Source organism: Chrysemys picta, chromosome 11 (genome assembly GCF_011386835.1).
Source record: "Chrysemys picta bellii isolate R12L10 chromosome 11, ASM1138683v2, whole genome shotgun sequence".
Classification (NCBI taxonomy): domain Eukaryota; kingdom Metazoa; phylum Chordata; order Testudines; family Emydidae; genus Chrysemys; species Chrysemys picta.
In genome coordinates, this window is record NC_088801.1 from 73,921,039 (window position 1) to 73,941,525 (window position 20,487).

At 43.9% G+C, this 20,487-nt stretch overlaps 1 protein-coding gene across 3 annotated transcripts in view; it reads right to left on the minus strand.

Annotated features, from left to right (window-relative positions):
- IQCA1 (IQ motif containing with AAA domain 1) overlaps nucleotides 1–14,779 on the minus strand; it is a 151,365-nt gene extending 136,586 nt beyond the window's left edge. For 2 of the 3 annotated variants that reach the window (XM_042854525.2, XM_008172583.3), the window contains exons 1-2: nucleotides 14,363–14,772; nucleotides 1,409–1,736 (exon numbers count right to left, since the gene is read on the minus strand). In XM_042854525.2, the coding sequence (XP_042710459.2) occupies nucleotides 1,409–1,736; nucleotides 14,363–14,373 (339 nt within the window). In that variant the 5' untranslated portion in view covers nucleotides 14,374–14,772. Of the gene's footprint in view, nucleotides 1–1,408; nucleotides 1,737–14,362 lie in introns of all 3 variants that reach the window. The other variant, XM_042854528.2, reaches the window with a different exon arrangement.
- Nucleotides 14,780–20,487: the final 5,708 nt, after the last annotated feature.

Sequence of the window (20,487 nt, forward strand, 5' to 3'; positions counted from 1 at the left end):
TCAGTCAAATCGCCATTATTTCTCATCCGTTTTTTAATACCTTCAACCTTCAAGGATCCATATTATGGCCATACAGTAGAACCTCAAAGATACGAGCCCCAGAGTTATGGACTGACAGACGCCATGTGAAACCGGAAGCAACCAATCAGGCAGCAGCAGAGACACAAAACAAAACAAAAAAGCAAGTACTCTACTGTGCCTGTATTGCATATTAAAGGTAGGCACATCTGGGTTGAAGAACAGGAGCAGCGCTGGGGTCTGCGCAGCTTTTGCCCCTCTCCTCCTTGCTGGGTGGGAGCCGTGTTGTTTTTACCCCCCCCAGCTGGGAGGGGGACGTGCTGTTTTCACCCCACACACCCCTGCCTGGAGAGGAACATGATTAATTCATGCTGGGGCTGAGTAGGGAGCTCAACTGTTGCTGAATCCTGCTGGAGCTGGAGCCTGAACTGCGCTTCGTTCAGAGTTATGAACATTTCAGAGTTACGGACAACCTCCATTCCCGAGGTGTCCAGAACTCTGAGGTTCTACTGTATTTACTAGGGTTGAGGTTTCGTTGGGTTGTCCTTCAGACAACTGCTTTTAAATTGGATAGAAGGGTTATTACAAGGCAATCCTTTCCCCTAGACATCGAATGTGGTCCCAGCCCCTTCCTGTCTTGCAATGAGAGAGCAGACTAAAGTTTCTCAGGTGGCACTTTGGAGAACTAACCACAGGACCAGTCTATTCCCCACCTAGTGTTATTTGTAACCTCTGAGAGAGCCATGAGATCAAACTGATTCACCTTGAAGCAAAAGGCAAATCAAACTGAAGTCTGATATTGGCTGTGGCTTGGTCCTGAGTGGACCATCCTATGTGATCCTACAGTAAAATCAGGGTGGATTTGCAATGTTACCATTATTAACATAGAAGTTGATTTATTCTCGCATGAGTTCACTTTAGGACCAAGTAGAACAAGTCAGACATAAAGGAGATCACCTTTATTAAAAACTATACCTCTTTGGTAGTATTACAGACATACTGAAATATAACATTGATCAAGCAGATTCCTTTTTAAAAGCTTGTTCCCATGTGAAAGGCTCACTGTAGAACGAATATATTCTGTGTAGTTATTTTTAACAGAAATACCATAAATAGTGACTATGCAGTAAACTAGTGAGCATAGAGTAGGCCAAGTTCTCTGCTGGTGTAAATTGGGGCAGTGTCATTGAAATAAATGGTGCTCTGCCAATTTACACCAACAGAGAATTTAGCCCAGTACAGTTAAATAGTATTGACTTGCTGGTAAATACTAGGCTAGATCCTCAGATGGAGTAAATCAGCACAGATTCATTGACGTCAACAGATTTACATTAGACTATAGACTATATAGACTATACTCCTAACTTGCTTATGATAAAAGTATACCTACAGGGGACAGCTTAAGATCTTGCAGGATATCATCAAAGTAATGAAACTCTGAGTTCTCCAGCTCCACCATTTCATTCTTCAGCTCCAGGATACGGCCCATCACTCCCTCCAGCACTTGCCGAATCACTAACCGTTTTTGTGGGTGAACGATCTGGTCGTAGACAGTCTCCAAGTTACAGAAAATTTGCACATATTTGATGTAGAAGGTGGCTAAAGTCTGGAACACTGTTATGCGATCCTTCTGTGGCTTTAGGGACTTATCTTCTGTCTCCCTCTGGAGCAGACCGTTGAGGGCTTCTTGGGCTTCTGCCCACATCTTATTATAAGTGCTAATTGAAAGGAGAAAAGAATATCTTAGCTGCAGCAAATATAAACATTGATTAGCACACAATTGCATGCACAGTTACTGAGTGGCTCCAAGACTCCAGAGGTGTGGATATCTCACAAATGCAAGCACTGATGTGCATTTTAATTCCAAAAAGATTTTAAAAACTTAGCTAAAATGTATTTTAAAGCACAGTTTATGTATTTTACCAGCATTACTTAATTAAACCATAGCTCTTTTTTATTGTCTCTACTAGTAAAGCGGGTTTAGAAATAGGAGTTTTAAAATTATGCTTTAATAACATAAAAAAGTTAGAAATTGTTGGAGTTCGTCACAAAATGTAGTTGTAACGACAGCTCCCGTCTAGCAACGAGCTCTGCATAGGCAGACCCTTGTGCCTATGTGAAACCCCACTGAAGTCAATGCAGGATCAGAACCTAAGGCATGTACGTCAACCGTCACAACCCTTATTGCATGATTCGATGTCCAGTGGTTGCAATTTAAAAAAATAAAATGTTAGGCTCCCCTTTTTATTCTCCTGTCAGGAACTGGGCTGCAGTAGCATCAAAAAGGAGTTTAAAGGTTACAATGGTGGTGATGTTTTTTTTCATTGGCAATATGAGAACATGGAATTTATATCACCTGCATCTTGGAAATTGTCGGTTCTGCAAGGAATTGCCGGTATTTCCACAGGCTGTGACAATAACAGCAGGCTTCTCTTACAATCCAGCCTTTCCAGGCTAGCTGCAACAGCAGTGATTGTGGGGGTGTAGCGGGGTGGTCACCTGCTCCGGCCTTAAAGGGCTTGAAACAGCCCAGGAGAGGGCAGTGGCTGGGAGCAAGCAGTCCCCAGGCTGAGTGGGGAAGCAGCCTCAGCTGGCCCTTATAGGAGGGCAGTGGGCTAGGAGCCCACACACTCTCTCTAGCCTTTGGAGAGGGAGGGACCAGGCTGCCAGGGGAGCTGAGGAAGGTACCGAGGGTGGAGCAGTGCTGGGGAAGGGCCAGGGAGCTGGTGAGCTCCAGCCTAGCAGAGCCCCAGGCTGCAGGCTGAAGTAAGGGCCCACTAGGGCTGTAGAGGGTCCATACGGTTACGGGGGGGGGGGGGGGATCAAGGAAGGTAGTGTGGCCTAGAAGATAAGTGTGTGAGGTCTAGTCCAGCTCTGCCACTGGCCTACTGGGTGACCTTGGGTAAGTTACTTCACCTCACCATGCGTCACTTTCTCTATCTGTAAAATGGGCATAATGATACTCACTTCCCTTTGAAAAGTGCTTTGGGATCTACTGATGAAAGTGCTATATCAGCACTAGTTGTTGTGGTTTTTTTTACAGTGGCAACATAGAGTATATTGGAACATGCTACTGTAAGATGGAAATTGGAACATAGGAATGGTTAAAGACGTATTTTAAAAAGAGCACTCAGTCTCACAGCCATGCTGGAAATCCTGAACTAAGAAAGGACGTGCCATGTACAAAGGGTTGGAACTCTGCTTTCACTGTTCATCCCTAGTCTATCAAATGCTGATGCATGACAGCTAGTAAGGTAGGAAAATAATGTGAGAAAGGACCTCAGATGACAGAATGTATAGTTTTGTGGTTAAGACCATGGGCTGGGACTCGGGATATGCATCAATTCCTGGCTCTGTCATAGACTGTCTGTGTGACATTGGTCAAGTTACTTAAGCTCCCTGTGCTTCAGTTCCCAATATGCAAAATGGGGTTAATAATACTGTTTTTATCTGTCTTGTCTATTTACACTGTGTTTTCTTCAGGGCAGAGGCTACCTCTCACTATGTGGATGGGGCCTCTGATTTACTATACTACACATAAATAACAAGGTTTAAATCTGTAAGGTAAGGAGAAGTGGCAACTAAAAAACCAGACCTGACTCCCTCAGAATTCTGAGGAGATTTGTATCTAAAGCTGAAAGTACAGTTTTACTTCATCCAAAAACTAAAGCAAGCACCCTGGCTAGAAAACCTAGAGGGATGGAGTTCTCTGCTCCCTCTGTTGGGGAGAAGTGGAAAATCCAGCTCTGGCTAACTTCATTTACATGAATTGTAATATTGTTTACCCATAATTCCACCTATTGAGTTTTTGTTCTTTTGGTTGGAAATGTTTGTTTTCATGCGTAAAGGTGATACTAGGTTGTTGCCAGTACTGTGCTCATGAAATGACATAGAACTGTGCAAGATATGCCAGGGGTGAGGAATCACCCTGACTGAATAAGAAACAGACTTTGGTTGGATAACAAAGCTTGGCCTCAAAAAAGAAATAGGAAGTTTTGTCTTGAAGAACTCTGATCTAGAGAATAGGGATTTTATCTTAGGGTCCAGTTCTGCTCTATGCTCCCCATGTGGTGATTCCCTAACCTCAGTGAAAAACTCTATAGAGAGATGTGTCTGTATCAGTAATGATAAAGAAGTAGAGCTGGCTCTGTTCAAAGGCCTCACTGGCAGCAGTGGAGTAGAGTTGGTTCCACAGAAAGTTCTAACCAGACCAGTGGTGGCAATAGTGAGCTGACTTCACAGTGTGCCAGCCCACTCAGCTGGTGGAGGCAGACATGAAAGCACTGGACTGGACTAGGTTGCTGCTCATTAGCATCAGATCTGGCAGAATAGTTCTCTGAGGTCTACAGCTGACAAGCAGAGGAGAGCCGCCCTTGGATAGCCTTTGGTTACCACTGAGACTAACTCAACCTGTGAGTGGGGTTTTTGGTGGGTGGAGTTTGTGGTGGTACAGGGTTCTGGAGCTCCATAAGCTGGACTGGGAGATGACCAAACTCTTGGTGTATTAATTTGGGTTGTTCAGTTTCTCATATATAAATATATATCGTTGTTTTGTTTCATGTTTCTTTTGGTTGTGTTCATCTTTCTCCCCAAATTAAAGATTCCTGTGTTCCATATTTCTGAATGACTTTCGAGCGCTTGTGAGTGGGGAAAAAAAACTTCCCTTTAGCGTGACAAGGGAAGCTTAATTTTTATTTCCCAGAGCCAGAAACAAGAGTACTGCTCTGGGTGGGGTTCGAGCCATATATCAATTTACCTTAGATACATTGAACCTAGCCCTTGTTGCTGTCACCGGCACCTGGCAGAAGGATTATTAACACATTCAATTGAATTATGTCTGTTACATTTTATAGAGCTATTTTGTACCAGTTATCTTGCTGGTCTGATTGGGACTGAGAATGCAGTTGCATATTAATTTTCTGTTGTGATGAAGAGGCCAAGCAGCTGCAACCGGCGTGATTGTCATCCATAAGTGTATGGGTTGGAATCTTCGTAAGCCAATCATATCGTTCCCTCATGCCTATGCATTTTATAATACTGAATGATATACCTGCAATTGTAATGAGGCTATGGAGATGACAGGATAATACTGCAGTAAGGTTTCTCATCTTGGACATAGTGGCTTGAGCTCTCTGTATTTGTTTATTTCTTCAGGATATCGATGGGGATGTTCTGATTGACTAGAATGCTCAGCAAAAATATGACCAATCTGAGCCTGCTATTGAATGTACATGCTTTAATTTTTTTAAAGTGTATACTATACTTTTCAGCTTCAGCAGGACGCAGCTGGCCCTGCTCTTCTTAATGTATTAAGAGCCCACCCAGATCTTTCCCCCTTTCTTCCTACTTCATTTATATCCCATTGCACCAACTGACTCAGTAGATTGCAGCAATTAACCCAGGTGGAAGAGATAAACAAAATAAAACCACTGGGGTATGAAAGATTGGCACAAGCAAGAACATCATTAGCTGTGCCCTGACAGCTCAGCCAATTGATCAATGGGGGTTTTGTACATGTTCTTAGAACTGGGGACTCAGATGAACGGAAACCAATGAGACTCATGGGGTACGCCAGCACAGAAGAACACAATACGCTATTGTACTTTCCTAGCTGTGTGTATCTAGAAACAATTTTGCAGTGGGGAGGTTATAAATCTTTGAGGATGTCTGGCCCTATAGGCTGTACCCCAACTACAGGCTTGATTTATGAACAGTGGGTATCCTCAGGCTAGAACATTTCAAATGCAAGTTGTTTCAGAGCTGACAATAGGCAACAGTGCAACCAAAACTGCCCATACAACTGTCCACTTCATTTTACAATAACCTCTTTCTCTCTCCCCAGTCTGGGGAGAATGCCAAGTGTTCTCCCATTGCACCAGCTAATATTCACAGTTTCTTTTTATATTTTTGAATAAGTTTTTTTTAAAATTAAAGCATGTTAACATAAGGCAAAATAGTATCAGATACGTGTAAGATAATGACAAATTACTGCAAGCATGTTGTTATGGATTGGTTTCATGTCTGTGGAAATCATGACATTTGTCTGTTTTTCCAGCATTAACATTTAATCTAAATAAAGGACAGGAAGGGGGGGGAGGAAATAAAGTACAAAACATTAAGGAAAAGAAAAAGGCGGGAAAAGAATGACATCAAAACAACCGGGGGCAGATCCTCACATGGTGTAAGTCAGCATACACCATTTGAAGATCTGGCCCCTACTGCTTAAGATAGGGAACCAGCTGACCCATAACCAGAATGGGCACTATTTGTTCAGGCAGTGATGGAGGAAGTGCGTTTTAAGTGTCTCAAATCCTATATTAGTTTGATAAAACAAACAAGTAAACACACAGCCAGATGTTGCCAGATCTGATCATAGCGGTGCAAATTCTCACGTAAATATTCAGTGATTAAGGCCATGCTGGTCCATAGGGGCAGTAACCTTAGGGCTCAAATGTGCCTGAATGTGTGGCCCTGACTGTGCTGCTGCACCACAAGGGCAACTCCAGGAACAATTGTGCTCCTGAGAGGCACAGTCTCCTCCTGAGTGCCTAGGGGCACAAATGGAGCATGCCCACTGCAGTCTCCATTCGTTTCTACAGTGTCTGCTCCTCTGTCAGAGTGGCGAATGCTCCCTGTGTGCTAGAGGGAGCAATCTCTGTGCTGAGGGGAGTGCCTGGCCCCAGCCCAGGGACCATAGGAGGGGAGTGAGGCCCTTCAGCCCTCCCACCTTACTAACCAGGCAACATAGGGCCCTTCACTCACTTTTCATTTTGCTCATTTGCTACAGTTTTCTTCCCACAAGCTTGAAAGGGCACCACACCCTGTCTTCTAGAGAAAGAGGGACCTGTGGGCAAAAATGGCTTCCAGCCACCAAGGAAAGAGTGAAACAAAATCCTGACTGCTGACTTTTCTTCTACTCTTAAAGGAAAGTCTCTGCTAGTTGTGATGTACACTAGGAACTGTCATCAAGACATCATGAAGACTGGCTCCCTTTCCTTCGTTATTACGCAATGGTCATTAGGGTCATATGTACTAGTGTGTGAAGTTACATCAGAAGTGGATTTAACCCATTAGGGTGAAGATCGTAATTATGACCCTGATCCTGCTAATACTCATGCACATGCTTAATGTTACTATCACAGGTAGTCCCATTGAATTCAATAAGGTTACGCATGGTAGTAAAATTAAATGTGTGTGATGTTCTCCTCTGGTGTTATCTGGACCAGTGATCTGCTAGGTGACTCCAATCCTTGACTCTGGGAGCCAGCCTTACCCTGCTCTGCTGTGAGAACCCCCACTCCTGGGCTGTTCACACACAGCCTCTGGCATGTAAGCTGCTTCCAGCTACTTGCAAACGAATGACACTAGCCAATATCTTCGGTCCCAGACACAACCCTAAGAACCTCCCTCTTGCAGTGTCCAGTTATACCTGCTGGACACTGCAAGCTTATATGAGTTCATCAATTTAACAAAGAAATTGATATGCATCAGGCTTGTTATCCCAAGGGGAGCCTCTGACACACTTCAAACGCACTGCTTCGGGTAGAATAAACAAACAGATTTATTAACTATAAAGATAGATTTTAAGTGATTATAAGTCAAAACATAACACGTCAGATTTGGTCAAATGAAATAAAAGCAAAACACATTCTAAGCTGATTTTAACACTTTCAGTGCCCTTACAAACTTAGATGCTTCTCACCACAGGCTGGCTGGTTGCTTTTTAGCCAGGCTCTCCCCTTTGATCAGTGCTTTAGTCACTTGGTGTGGTGGTGTCTGTATATGTAGGTGGAAGAGAGAGGAAGAGCATGGCAAACGTCTCTTCCTTTTATGATGTCCTTTCCTCCCCCTTGGCTCTGCTTGCCGCCCCCACCCCCCCAGAGTCAGGTGAGCATTACGGAGTCTCTCCAAGCAAGGTTGAGCAAGTCCCCTGGTGTGGCCACATGCAGGTGAGTCATTGCATTGTAGCTCCCTTGCTGGACAATGGCTGTTGATGGGTTGTTTGACATCCCACCCGGGCGTTGGTTACTTTCCTTGCTGCTGCTTCTGGGGAGCTAATATCCAGCTGATTTCCCCCAACTTACAGCATGACAACCATTCTACACAAGTCTCACAACTTTATATGCATTAATGATATACATATATGGATAGAGAAATGACTTTTAGCAGATCATAACCTTTCCCCTGTTACCTTACAAGGCATGCTTTATACATAAGATCAGGATTATATGAAAATGAGGAATATGGAGGTTATAGCAGGCTCCCCCGAGGTATAGAACGTCACCATGTGCATGAGTGTTTTCAAAATGAAGGTCTATAATTGTTCCTGGGGCATCCAACATGCTCACTCAGTAGTTGTAGGAATCAGCGGCAGAAGTAGTAGCAATTGCCGTTAACAATAAAGAGTGTAAATGACTGCATTCAAATTTTGAAAGTGTGATTCAAGAGATGAGGAGATGCAGGAAGGATGAGTATTTGTAGGTCTAACCTACTCTATATTAAGTGTGTGTGTGGGAACTAATGCAACTGAGTGTAATTTTCATATTTCCAACATTAGAGGATGAAGTTCAGGGGAGGGCAAGAGCCCAGGTTCTTAAAGTTAACCTGCTGTGCACTGTGTATATATATGTACACACACACACACACACACACACACACACACACACACACACACACACACACACAGTATAAGCAGTACTGCTAATTGCCATAGCAGCTGAAAGGCATGGAATGTTACAGGGGAAAATAAGCAACGCTGAGTAATGGGATGAGAAAAACATATACACTCCTTTAATTCCAAAGGCCCTAAAGTGCATTCTGGCAGTTCTTATGGCTTTGGAGTAAAAGAGCGTCCTACCTGTCTGATCAATGTGTCCCTTCAACTCTCTATGCTCCCGGAGAGAGTAAACAAAGTACAGATACTAGTAGTCAATCAAGAATACTTTATTAATCATCCAACCTTTGTGCCATACTATGGCACCTTCTACGTAGAACTTCACTTTTATTACTCAGAATAAAATATGACCTACTCATTTAAAAGTGAGGCTTAAAGATACATTTTTGGGGTCAAACTGACAGTAATTGTTTAAAACACTGGCAATTTATTTTACACTTATTTAATATTCCTGTATCCTCCGAAGCCTGACAATACATTTCTGCCTGACATTTCTTTTTTCAATTTGGAAAAACTAACTTACGTGCTGTTTTCAACAAAGCTGAAATTAATCTGGTTATTTTTGTTGCACCAATTCCGCGTTCATGCTGAAGTGTTTACAGAATTAACATTAAGCCTGGGAGTTGTTCCATTGACTGTTTGCAGGACTGGGGCCTAAGTGACTTACGTTAACTAATTTTTGTGAACCAGCAACGATTACTTAACTTCTGCTGCAGAGCCAGCAGAGGGAGATCAAAATACTTTGGGCCATGCTGATTTGCTTATGCCCAAATAAATCTGTTAGTCTTTAAGGTGCCACCGGACTCCTTGTTTTTTGTGTGGCTACAGACTAACACGGCTACCCCCGATACTGATTTACTGGAAGCTGCAACTCACTCTGTGGGGATGATGAGGACAGAGGAGCTATGCTCCAGCAGAAGTCACAGAAGATATTTTGGCTGACACAGAGGAGTGCAACTGCAACAGCCGAGCTGTTACTCAATTGCAGGGTGCAACTCACACTCTGTGCAGTGGTCTTCTGCTGATTGGTACACACAGGCAGAAGTGTGGCTCCCCATTGGCAGGCTTCTACATCAGAGTAAAGGAAGAAAAGCCCCCTCAAGCACTCTCACCCTGCTTTGCATGTCCACACAGTGCTGGACACACAAGAACTGAATGGGCTGGAGATACCTTAAGGACACTAATCTCTTTCTTGGGATCTCAGAAAGAAGTAGTAGTTCCTGAGGCCCATGAGAATGAAAGGTGAGCTGACTTCCAAAAAGGTTCTGTTCAAAACTTTTCAATTCCAGCTTTGGACAAAATTTTGGGTCAAACTTACTCCCTATCCCTAAAATTAGGCTTGGTTTTAAAATTCTTCCCAAGCTATTCCAGGATGAGGGAGCAGACAGTGGAACGACATGAATTGCCTTAACTATTTCCAGGCCAGCCAATGATTTTCGATAGATTCAGTAGCAAAGGCGCAAAATAAAGGAGGATAAAGCTCGACAGACTCTAGTCACGGGAAAAAGTAAATACAGCACACTGGCATTGTTAGCAGGAAGAGCCTTGCACGTCTACCTTCTCCGATTTCATTCTTCAGTAGTAGAACAGAGTGAACATAGGATAAAAGTTTGTGTGGCACAAACGTAATGTGAAACCACAGCAAAGACAAGGAAGCCTGCTTCACTAAACACCAGCTGTAACACTGCACCTCAGTAGCTTTCAAGCACCTGCTCTTGCCCAAACTCACCAGGCTGCTGAAAAGATACTTCTTTGGTCAAAGAAGGGTATTGTGTCGGTGAATTTTAATACAACAGCAGGAATAGAAATTTGAGTAATTTAGGTGGGGAAGAGATTACCATATGCTGAATTTTACTTTACCATGCTCTAAGGAGCAGCCTTTTATCTAACCATTGCAGCTTATCCAGCCTGAGGGCAATATGATGCCCTCTGCTTTGAGACAGGGAGGGAGGCAAATGCATGATTTCCCTGGGAAAATTAGAAGAATATTCCTATGTTGTCTGTGGCTGGAGAAGTGTGTAAAGACAGCTCTGCAGTATGACAGTAGTACTGCGTCCCCATCACATCACCACCAGTAGCTACTCCACATCAAAGATCCTGTATTGCCTTATGCGTATTGAGTGGATGAACGGGATATGGCTAGCCAGAAAGGGTCCAGAGCTAGGGAGCAGCTGTTCTCCACTGTATGCTCCAGCTCCAAGGTGCCTTAATTTACACTGCACTGTTCTGGGCACGGTAATGAGATTTATTGCAGCATTAACTCCCTCCACACAGCTTCTTCCTCCTTGGAGGGGGAAGTAGTGTTCAGCCATACTGCTGGCTGCACCCCCATTGCTGGGGAGGGGAGGGGCGGACTGCAGACACAGGACAGGCACTCTGCTCAGATGTCCCAAAGTCTGCAAGGGGCCAACATTCCCTATTAATGCTTAGGGTTCATGTATGTAGACTCCTATACAACTCTAACCCCTTTCACACTGATGAGAATATGGCCTGTTTTCTAGCATAACTCTAGTTGTAAACTGCCCCCTGCCAATGTTTATTTTTTTCTTTCAGAGCAGAAGACCGTGGCCCTTAATCCAGTGACCCTCTCCTAAATAGATCCTACAAACTGTTCCAAGTTCTATAGGTCAAATAATTATACAGGACAGTCTTTGAATACATGAAGGTTGGCAATAAAATTGTTTCCATGATAATAGAATGAACTCCAAAATGAAAATATTTTATCTGATAAGTATACTTGATCCCTCTTGAAAGAAATATGCTTGACTAAAACGTCATTTGCTACAAGTGCTCAAGGAATATCTTCATGTGTGTTTATAAAACAATCTAATCCTTCAGTCAGCCAAAATGCTTCTTTAGCAGCTACAGTGTCATCACACTAATTCAAGAGATCTCAGTTCCTCATTTACTCTTGTCTTAACAAGCATATTCTCCTAGGTTACATGTGGCAACCACAAAAATGAAGCACAAAGAAATAAGCATTATGAAAACTTAAGACAATCTAAAGCTACTATTATCAGATCAGATTAAGCTTTTTAGTAGAATAAACACCCTTGATAGCTTGAAACTTTCTGATGCCATCAGCTAATTTGTTAGTCATAGATTATAAAGGCAGAGGGGACCACTGTGATCATCTACTCTGACCTCCTGTATAACACAGGTCGTAGGACTTCCCTAAATTAATTCCTGTTTGGACTAGAGCATATCTTTCAGAAAAACCTGCAGTCTTGAATTTCCAGTGATGGCGAATCCATCACAACCCTGGATAAGTTGTTCCAATGGTTAATTACACTCACTGTTAAAAATGTGCACTTTATTTCCAGTCTGAATTTGTCTGGCTTCAGTTTCCAGACATCTTGTTTAAACCTTTGTCTGCAAGAAAGAAAAGCCCTATCAAATTTCTGTTGCCTGTGTCAGTATTTATAGCCTGTGATCAAGTCACCCCTTAACCTTTGCTTTGTTAAGCTAAGATTGAGCTCCTTGGGTCTATCACTATAAGGCATGTTTTCCAGTTTTTTAATCATTCTCATGGCTCTTCTTTGAACCCTCTCCAGTTTATCAACATCCCTTTTCAGTTGTGGACACCAGAATTGGACACAGTATTCCAGTAGTGGTCACACCAGTGTCAAATACAAGTAACATAACCTCCATTCTCCTATTTGATATTTCTCTGTTTATACATCCAAGGATCACATTAAGCTTGTAGACAGAGTGGCACTGGGAGCTCATGTTCAGCTGATTATCCACCATGACCCCAAACTCCTTTTCACAGTCACTGCTTCCCAAGGTAGAGTCCCCCTGGAGTATGGCCTACATTCTTTTTTTCTAGATGTATGACTTTAAATTTGGACGTATTAAAATGCATATTGTTTGGTTGTGCCCAACTTATCACGTGATCCAGATCACTCTGTGTCATGACCATACCTCTTCATTATTTACCACTCTACAAAATAAAACTCCAATTGCAAAGAGTAATTAAATTAGCAGCATAGAAAGATTGTGTTGGTAACTGATGAGTTATATTAACTTGAGCTGTAGCCTAGACCCTCTAACAGGCAAGTCGACTTGAGTTTAAAGCACCCCCTCTCCTTAGTTTAATGGTTTCTGTGCATTGATGGGACTTGTGTTAGGGGCAACGTTTGTGTTATAACTCGAATTAACTGCAGTGAAGATGAGTCTTAAGATTACTCAGGGCCGCCCGGGGGGAGGGGAGGGCAAGTGGGGCAATTTGCCCCGGGCACCGCAGGGGCCCCCACGAGAGTTTTCAGGGGCCCCACGAGAGTTTTTGGTGGGTCTTCGGCAGCAGGTCCTTCAGTGCTGCCGAACACACCCGGAGCGAAGACCCGGAGCTTCTTCCACTCTGGGTCTTCGGCAGCAGTTCGGCGGCGGGTCCTTCACTCGCTCCGGGACCCACAGCCGAAGTGCCCCGAAGACCCGGAGCAGAAGGACCCCTGCTGCCGAAGTCCCCAGGTCTCCTGAATCCTCTGGGCAGCCCTGAGTTTACTTCCTAAAAAGGTTCAAACTAGTTCTTACTATGCCTGTTCATTATTTTAAAAGTTGAAGTTTGGATACTCTTAGTGAGAGCTAGAGTACTAAAAATAGAATGTAGCCATGGCAACACGGGCAGGAGGGGCTAGCTGCCCTGAGGGTGTGCCTGTAACAGATGTTGAATACATACTATGGTGGCTAACCCCTCCTGCTGCTTATGCTGTCATGGATATGCTATTATTAGCATGCTAGTTCCAGTGGAGCTAGCGCAAATATGTCTCCTTGAGCCGGCAATCAACCCCCCAGCTTGAAGTGTAGGCACGTCCTGTAAATCAGGCCCCTTAAAGTTGGGCACCTAAAAACGGAGGCATCTGAAATCACTAGTCACTCTTGAAAATTCAGCCAGTAATATTTAATACATTGCCGGGAGTGCTTTTACAAAACAATACAAAATAATATTTTCGGCTTAAAAACTACTCCATTTCAATTTTTCTTTTGTTGTTTATATTTTTTATATGATTTTCTCTTCTCTCTTGCTGGTTGATAACCAACACAAACAGGAAGGGAAAGTGACTAATGATAGAAGATAAACAGTGAAACTGACTATACACCAAGTGAACAAAGTAAACAAACTGGAGGGGAAAGTTTTTCTCTCTAATTCCTCTCAGGTAAATTTTGGTGTTACTTTTAACAATGATATGTTAAAAAAAAATAAGACATAAATATGATTTGCAAGTCAACAGCATTCCGTTACAAAAACTGTGGCAATGTCCCTCTTAGCTCCTTCTACTGGCAATACTGCAAAGTAACCATAGAGCAAGGATGGAAACATCTTCCTGGATCCTTGCACAGCAGGAAAGGCAATTGTGTACACACACACACATACACACACACACACACACACACACACACACACTATCTCTCTCTCACTCTACATCCAGGTTTTTCAAATGGGTTAATTCACACAAACACACTCAAACAGGACATCTAGGTTTTTTCCACTGGGTGAATTTACACACACACACATAGACACACACACAGACACACACACACAGCCACCCCTTCCCCACCCAGGGTTTCCCACAGCACTAAACTTTCTGAGCCTGGTTCTTTCCAGTCCTGCCTTTCAAACAAACCATCCCCTGAAAGCTCTCCAAACCACCAGGTGAGATGTTTACTTACGTGTGAGACATGCTTTTGGCTTTTCCTCTTGTCTTCACCTCGCTGCTTTCCCATCCAAAATACCGCAGCTGTGTTTATTGCCGGAGGAGGGTGAGTGGGGGTGGAAGGGGTTGCCTGCCCCTTAATAAAAAATAGAAAAGCTGGTGCTACAACCTCTCTCTGGTGGTCCTGATCAGAAGTCACTTGGGAGGCCCCAAAGCGCCATGATTTTGGGCCCCTTCTTGGGGCCGTCCTACCCCGCACTATGGGACCAGCCTGAGACTGCTTCTGATGCCTATCATCACACCAGCAACGGTGGCTTTTGTTTCACTCCTTGCAGGTCAGACTGGCTTGGCCTAGGACTGCTGGAGGCTGCTTGTTGTGCCCAGCACACCTAGTTACAGTGGTTGTCAGCCTCCCCTCCTTCCCTTAGCAACTGGACGCCAAGCCTCCCAGCGTCCCCCCCCCACCGTTGCTATGGAAGCCAATGGGCCTGCTGCTGCCGCCTGTGCCTGTGTTTGCCTTTGTGGTGCAGACGAGGGTTGCCAACATTGTATTTCGAAAATATGGGACTGTTTTCTTAGCACGCCTCTGGGGGCAGAGTAACTGGGCCCATGGGGACCAGGGGTGGGGTGCCCAGTACCACAGGGGATGGGGGGTGCTAACCATGCTGCAGTTGGTGGCTGCTGCAGCAGTGGGGGAGCGAGGCGGGCAGGGAGCTGGTCCAGGCAGCCGAGATCACCTGCATAGAGTCCTGTCCACTTCCCCTGCTGGACAGAGTCCCCTCCTGACTCCAGCCTTTTGTGCCCCCCCATAACCTTATTGCGCTTGCCCCATAGTTTGGGACCCTCTGCGCTACAATTCCATTGGTTCAGTAAATTGTGGGACTGATTCTGCATTACTACATTGTCTAATTTTTACAAACTTTAGATCATTGGAAGGTCAGGTAATAATGAAGCTGGCTTTGTATAATGATGGTTCTAGTATGTTGAAATACAGGATAAAAGGTGTCTCATACTGACTTAGTATGGGACAGGCAATTTCCTATTTAAATAAGGGACATCCCCTGTAGTACGGGAGTGTTGGCAACCCTACTGCAGACTCATGTGTCTGCTAGGGCTGGCAGAACTGGAGGCTGCAGGGCCCTGTTTTGCTACCCCTCAGCCCAGCAATGTGGCTGTCCTTTGTTTTCCCTTGAACCATCCCAGCCTCCACTCCATGGCTGGGGGAGGGAAGCAGTGTGTGCATAGCACGGAGGGAGGAGCTGGGCTGCAGTTCATATACATTCAGGTGGTCTTTGCACCATAGCCATACTCTCTGGCTAGCTGGAGCTCTGCCGCTGGGGCAGGCAGCTGGGGGTGCATGTGTGAGGATGTGTGTGGAGAGAGATGGGGATGAGGCGTGGAAGGGAAGGGAGTGTGGTCATGGGCAGTGAAATTTATGTGTGTGTGTGTGAGAGAGAGAGCAAAGTGGGGTGTATGAGAAAGGAAAAGCGTGGGGGTGTTTCTGTGTGAGACATGGGAGCTATGTGTGAGGAGTGAGTGAGAGTTGGGGGGAGTTTTTGTAAGAAGTGTGTGGGGCCCAGGTGCGGGGGGAATGAACTGCCCTGTGGGCATTCTGTGTGTATTGGGGAGCGTATGTGTGCGACATGGCTGGTAGGTGTGTATGGTATGTGCCCATGTATATATACTGGGCAGAGCAACTTTCTAAAACCATGGGACTAGCGCAATGTCTAAAATATAGCAGTCCAGGGAAGAAAGGTTATTTCAAGGTTATTTTGTTTGTGTCTAATTTTTCCTGCATCAGTGCCAATACAAATATCAAGACTAATGTCTTTGGTGGTTTTCTGTTCACTTCTTACACAGAAAGTAGAAACTTTTTTCCAATATAAAACAAAAGGCGTTTTCATATTTTTTTTCCCAGTATCATTCCTACTTAACTATACTCATAATGGATTCATTTCAGAGTGGCTAGGAAGTCTGGTTAGAGCGTTGAAACATTTTCCTTCCTTTAATTCCAAAAACGCTATACCTACCTGTCAACTCTCCATCATTTTATACTGAGACTCACTCATTTTAGCTGCATTTTTTAGGCATCTCAATCAGCAATTAAGGACATGACAGGGATGCAGAAAGGGAAAGTACATTAAAAGAACAGAAACATTGTTTCCAATACTAAAGCAGGGTTAGAACCACATCATTCTGGAAAAAATAGATTTCCAGACCTCTCTTAAAAGAGAAAAAAAGAATGAAAGGACAAATATAAGGTTTGGGCACCCACCCAAATGCATTATTTTTTCAAATCAGAGGATTCCAGTATCAATCTTGTGATTTTTGGGGACTTGACTAATGACTTCGAACAGTTGGGGTTGGCGATAATGTGTTGGAGGTTATTTACATCTTATTGTCAGATAAGGCTTTTAATTACACCAGTTAATTCCAGAGCAGCTCTGTTAAAACAGTCCATCAGAAGCTGGATCAGACCCTCAGATGTTTTCATCCTCATCCTTCTGCAACAGAGTCTCAAAAGCAGCAACCAACTTCAGACCAAATCTAGTTCATAATTTTCTTCGCCACTAGTCATTCTTCAGAGCCGTAGTGGATCACTGTTAGAATTCTTGCAGTGTATCTTCTGTCCATTAATGGAACCTTTTTGACAGCAGTCTCTTTTTGCTAAAATAATTTCAGAGTTAGGAGCATTACTCATACAGTCTCAGTTCTACATCTTCCATAAAAATATGTAGGTTTAAGGGCTGATTTCGCCTTAATTCCTAAGCAATATACATTTTTTTCGTAGGGCACAGAAGATCTACCATCCCTCTTCCCAGATCCCAAACATCCAAGAGAAAAGGAATGACCTTTACTTGTTTAATGAGCAACTAAAACATATATCAAAAATTCAAAATCCTTCTAAAAAACCTACCCTCGTATTTTTCTTTCTAAACCCTAACAGTCTCAAGGAAACTGTTATTTAAAATACTGATAGCTAACTGACTCAAGCATGCATGTGAGAGGCTAGAAAGTGGGAGTCCTCTGAAATACATTAAAAGAAAGGTGACCAGATCACTAGATACAAGATGGACTGAAAAAGGCCGTGTTTCACGTGAGATCTGTATATGTTTCATTATTCAGAAAATGTTTCCTTACAGGGACATGCACTACGCTTCCAATCCCACCTAATGAATGGCAGCCATGTTTAAGATGGAGAAGGAGGGAAAAAAGTCTTAGTAGGTGATTAAGCTCTATGGTCCTTTATTAATGATTTGTATTACGTTAGTGCCTAGAAGCCCCTACAGATGTATGGGTCTCATTGTACTAGGGGCTGTACATATTCAGGAGACAGCCCCTGCTTTGAGGAGTTTACCTCCTAAATAGACAGGACAAAGGGCAGGAGAAAGGAAGTATTTTTAGCCCCATTTTACAGATGTGAAACCGAGGCACAAGAGGTATGTCTGACTACATTGCATTTGGGAGCCAGCCTCCCAGCCTAGGTAAACAGACTTGCATTAGTGTGCTGAAAATAGCAGTGTGGACTTTGTAGCACCGGTGGCACCTCAGCCTCACCACCTGAGCTCAGACCTAGGGGAGGGGTGGGCTTCAACCTGGGTGGTTTACCGAAGCCTCTGTCAGTGCAGCAATGCCCACAATGCTATTGTTAGTGTGTTAGAGTGAAACAGGTCTGTATACCTGGGCTGGGAAGCTCGCTCCCAGCTGCAGTGTAGACATATCCAAAGAAATTAAGTGACATGTCCAAGGTCGCATAGGAAGTCTCTGTCAGAGCTAAGAGTTTGTTTTTTCTTTTACATTTTGCTGTGAAACTGAAAATGGAAACATTTGAGTGGAAAATTGTGCTTCAGTGTCATGCTCTTTGAAAAGAAAATCAGATTTTTCCCATGCAAATGAGTCTGGTTATAAACACAAACAGGCAAGTGTTTGAGTGACAAATGGCCCATTTTCCCAGCAAAGATGGCTATTGCACTAAAATCAGGGAAGTTTGGGTTTCTACGTGTTTTCACTCTGAAAATTAGAGAATAAAGCAAGATTTGAGAGAGAAGTGGAACTGCGCAGATTGTTATGCGTCATTCTGGACATTGATGATCTCATCAAACTGCTCTCTACAGTTTTTACTCTCCATGTTCTTTTCCCACTGCTGATTGGCTGATGGCTCCAGCTCCCTTCTGCCCCTTCCTTCACAGTCTCTTCAATTCAGGCTCAATCCAATTTCCCTCCATGTCACACTCCATTTTTCTCTCCTCCTTCTTTCCTTCTCATCCGGCCTGATCTCTATCCTCTCACCTACTATGTCTCTGATATACACTTAATATAAACAAAACATACTCCAAAATTATTCTTAAAAAGAACCCAAATCCCTCAACCAATCTAAAGAAAAAACTCATGGAGCTCACAGGACCCCTGAAAATCATCACACTCTTCACTCTGCTTGTATGTTCTATTCCCTTTCCCCTGCCCTTTGTTGGTTATGTCTATTTAGATTGTAAGCTCTTTGGTGGAGGGGATAACTTGCATTCTGTAGTCTCGTTCCTGCAAAGATTTGTGCACATGCCTAACTTTATTTGAAGTCAGGCTACTCATAATGTGTAAAGTTAAGCGTGAGGGTAAGTCTCTTCAGGATCAGGGCCCATGTATGTAAAGTCTAACATAAGGGGGCCTGGAAATGCTACATACTACCACAGAACAAATACACTAGTAAGTTCTGCCAAACAAAAATCATATATTTTGCAGAACTCCAGCAGTGACCTCCTCCTCCTCTTCACCATTCTGTATTACAAAAGAAAATAGTCTATTAATGTACAAGACTTAAATGCAAGGGTAGTTTTTACAGAAAATATTGCTTATGGGTGTCTGTCACCTGTTAGCTTCTTGTAAAAAGAAGTTTAAAAATGTGGCTGGCTAGGAAACTACTTGCCACCATTTTCACATTGGTCTTTGTTGCAAGTTTAATAGGTTACTGGTGATCTTACAAGGAGATTGCTTTTGAAAATGGAGGTGCTTGTTCCTCCAAATTCAAACTTTTGGCAATCAGCTTAGTGCACCTGTCCTAAAAAGGGAGCCGGGGACTGGGGGGAGGGTGTTTGGAGGGGCTGAAGGTAAAGCATGGAATATTTCAGAAATAATTATGCCATTGCAGTTCAGATTTCAAAGCATTTTACAAAGGGCTGGGTTGTGTCTTTAGGTCCAGTCCTGAGCAAGGGGTGATTTTTAAATTGTATCGCCCCAGAAGGCATTGTGCCTCTGAGACCTTTTTCTCCCCTCCCCCGCTAACCCCTAGCAAGGAAGGCTGGTCCAGCGGTTAGGATGCTAGCTTGGCACTTAGGAGACCTGGAGGGTTCAATTCCTTGCTCTGCCACAGACCTCCTGTGAGAGCTTTGGCATCACATTTGGCCCAGATCCTTAAAGGCAGCTAGGCAGGGGCATTGAAAATGGTGCCTTAATGGTGTATGTAGGCACCTAAATCCCATAGGTGCCTAGGTTTACAGCCATTGGTATTTGCAAAGGCACCTAAGTACTGATGCCAAACCACCGCTAATGAGCTGCTCGGGGCCTAACGTCAAGTGACCCCAAACTGAGATTCTTAAACTAGGAAGAGGATCGCCTAGCTCACCAGGGCAGCTTGATCCTGTAGGCATGCCCAGAACATGCCTAACACCTGTTACCTGCCAGCCACTGCAGCAGCAGGGCCAGGGGTAGGCCACCAATCGATGGAGGAGCAGCAGAGCACCCAGACAAAAGGCAGCTAGGGGCACCGGGACATGTAGGGTGAGCATGAGAGGCGCCGCCCCTGCTGATTCTTCTACCCTTACTCATGCTGTGTAATACCTTAGCAGGTATCCCCACTGAAATCAACAGGCCAACTCATGGAGTAAATTACTAGGCAGTACGAGCAAAGGTGGCAGAATCAGGCCCTTGTATAGTGGCCAAACAGAACAGCCACATTGCATTCAGCATCGTAAAGAACAGCACTGGACAGGAGGGTGCATTGCGCAGAACACAAGGGTTATTCCCTAGACTTTTCAGAAAGTGCCAAAGATTTCTCATTCTGGGCAATCAACAGAGGGACTTCCATGTAACAGCCCATTAGAATGTCAGAACCTATAGCAGTGCAGTTTATCCCTATGGCCTCCATCC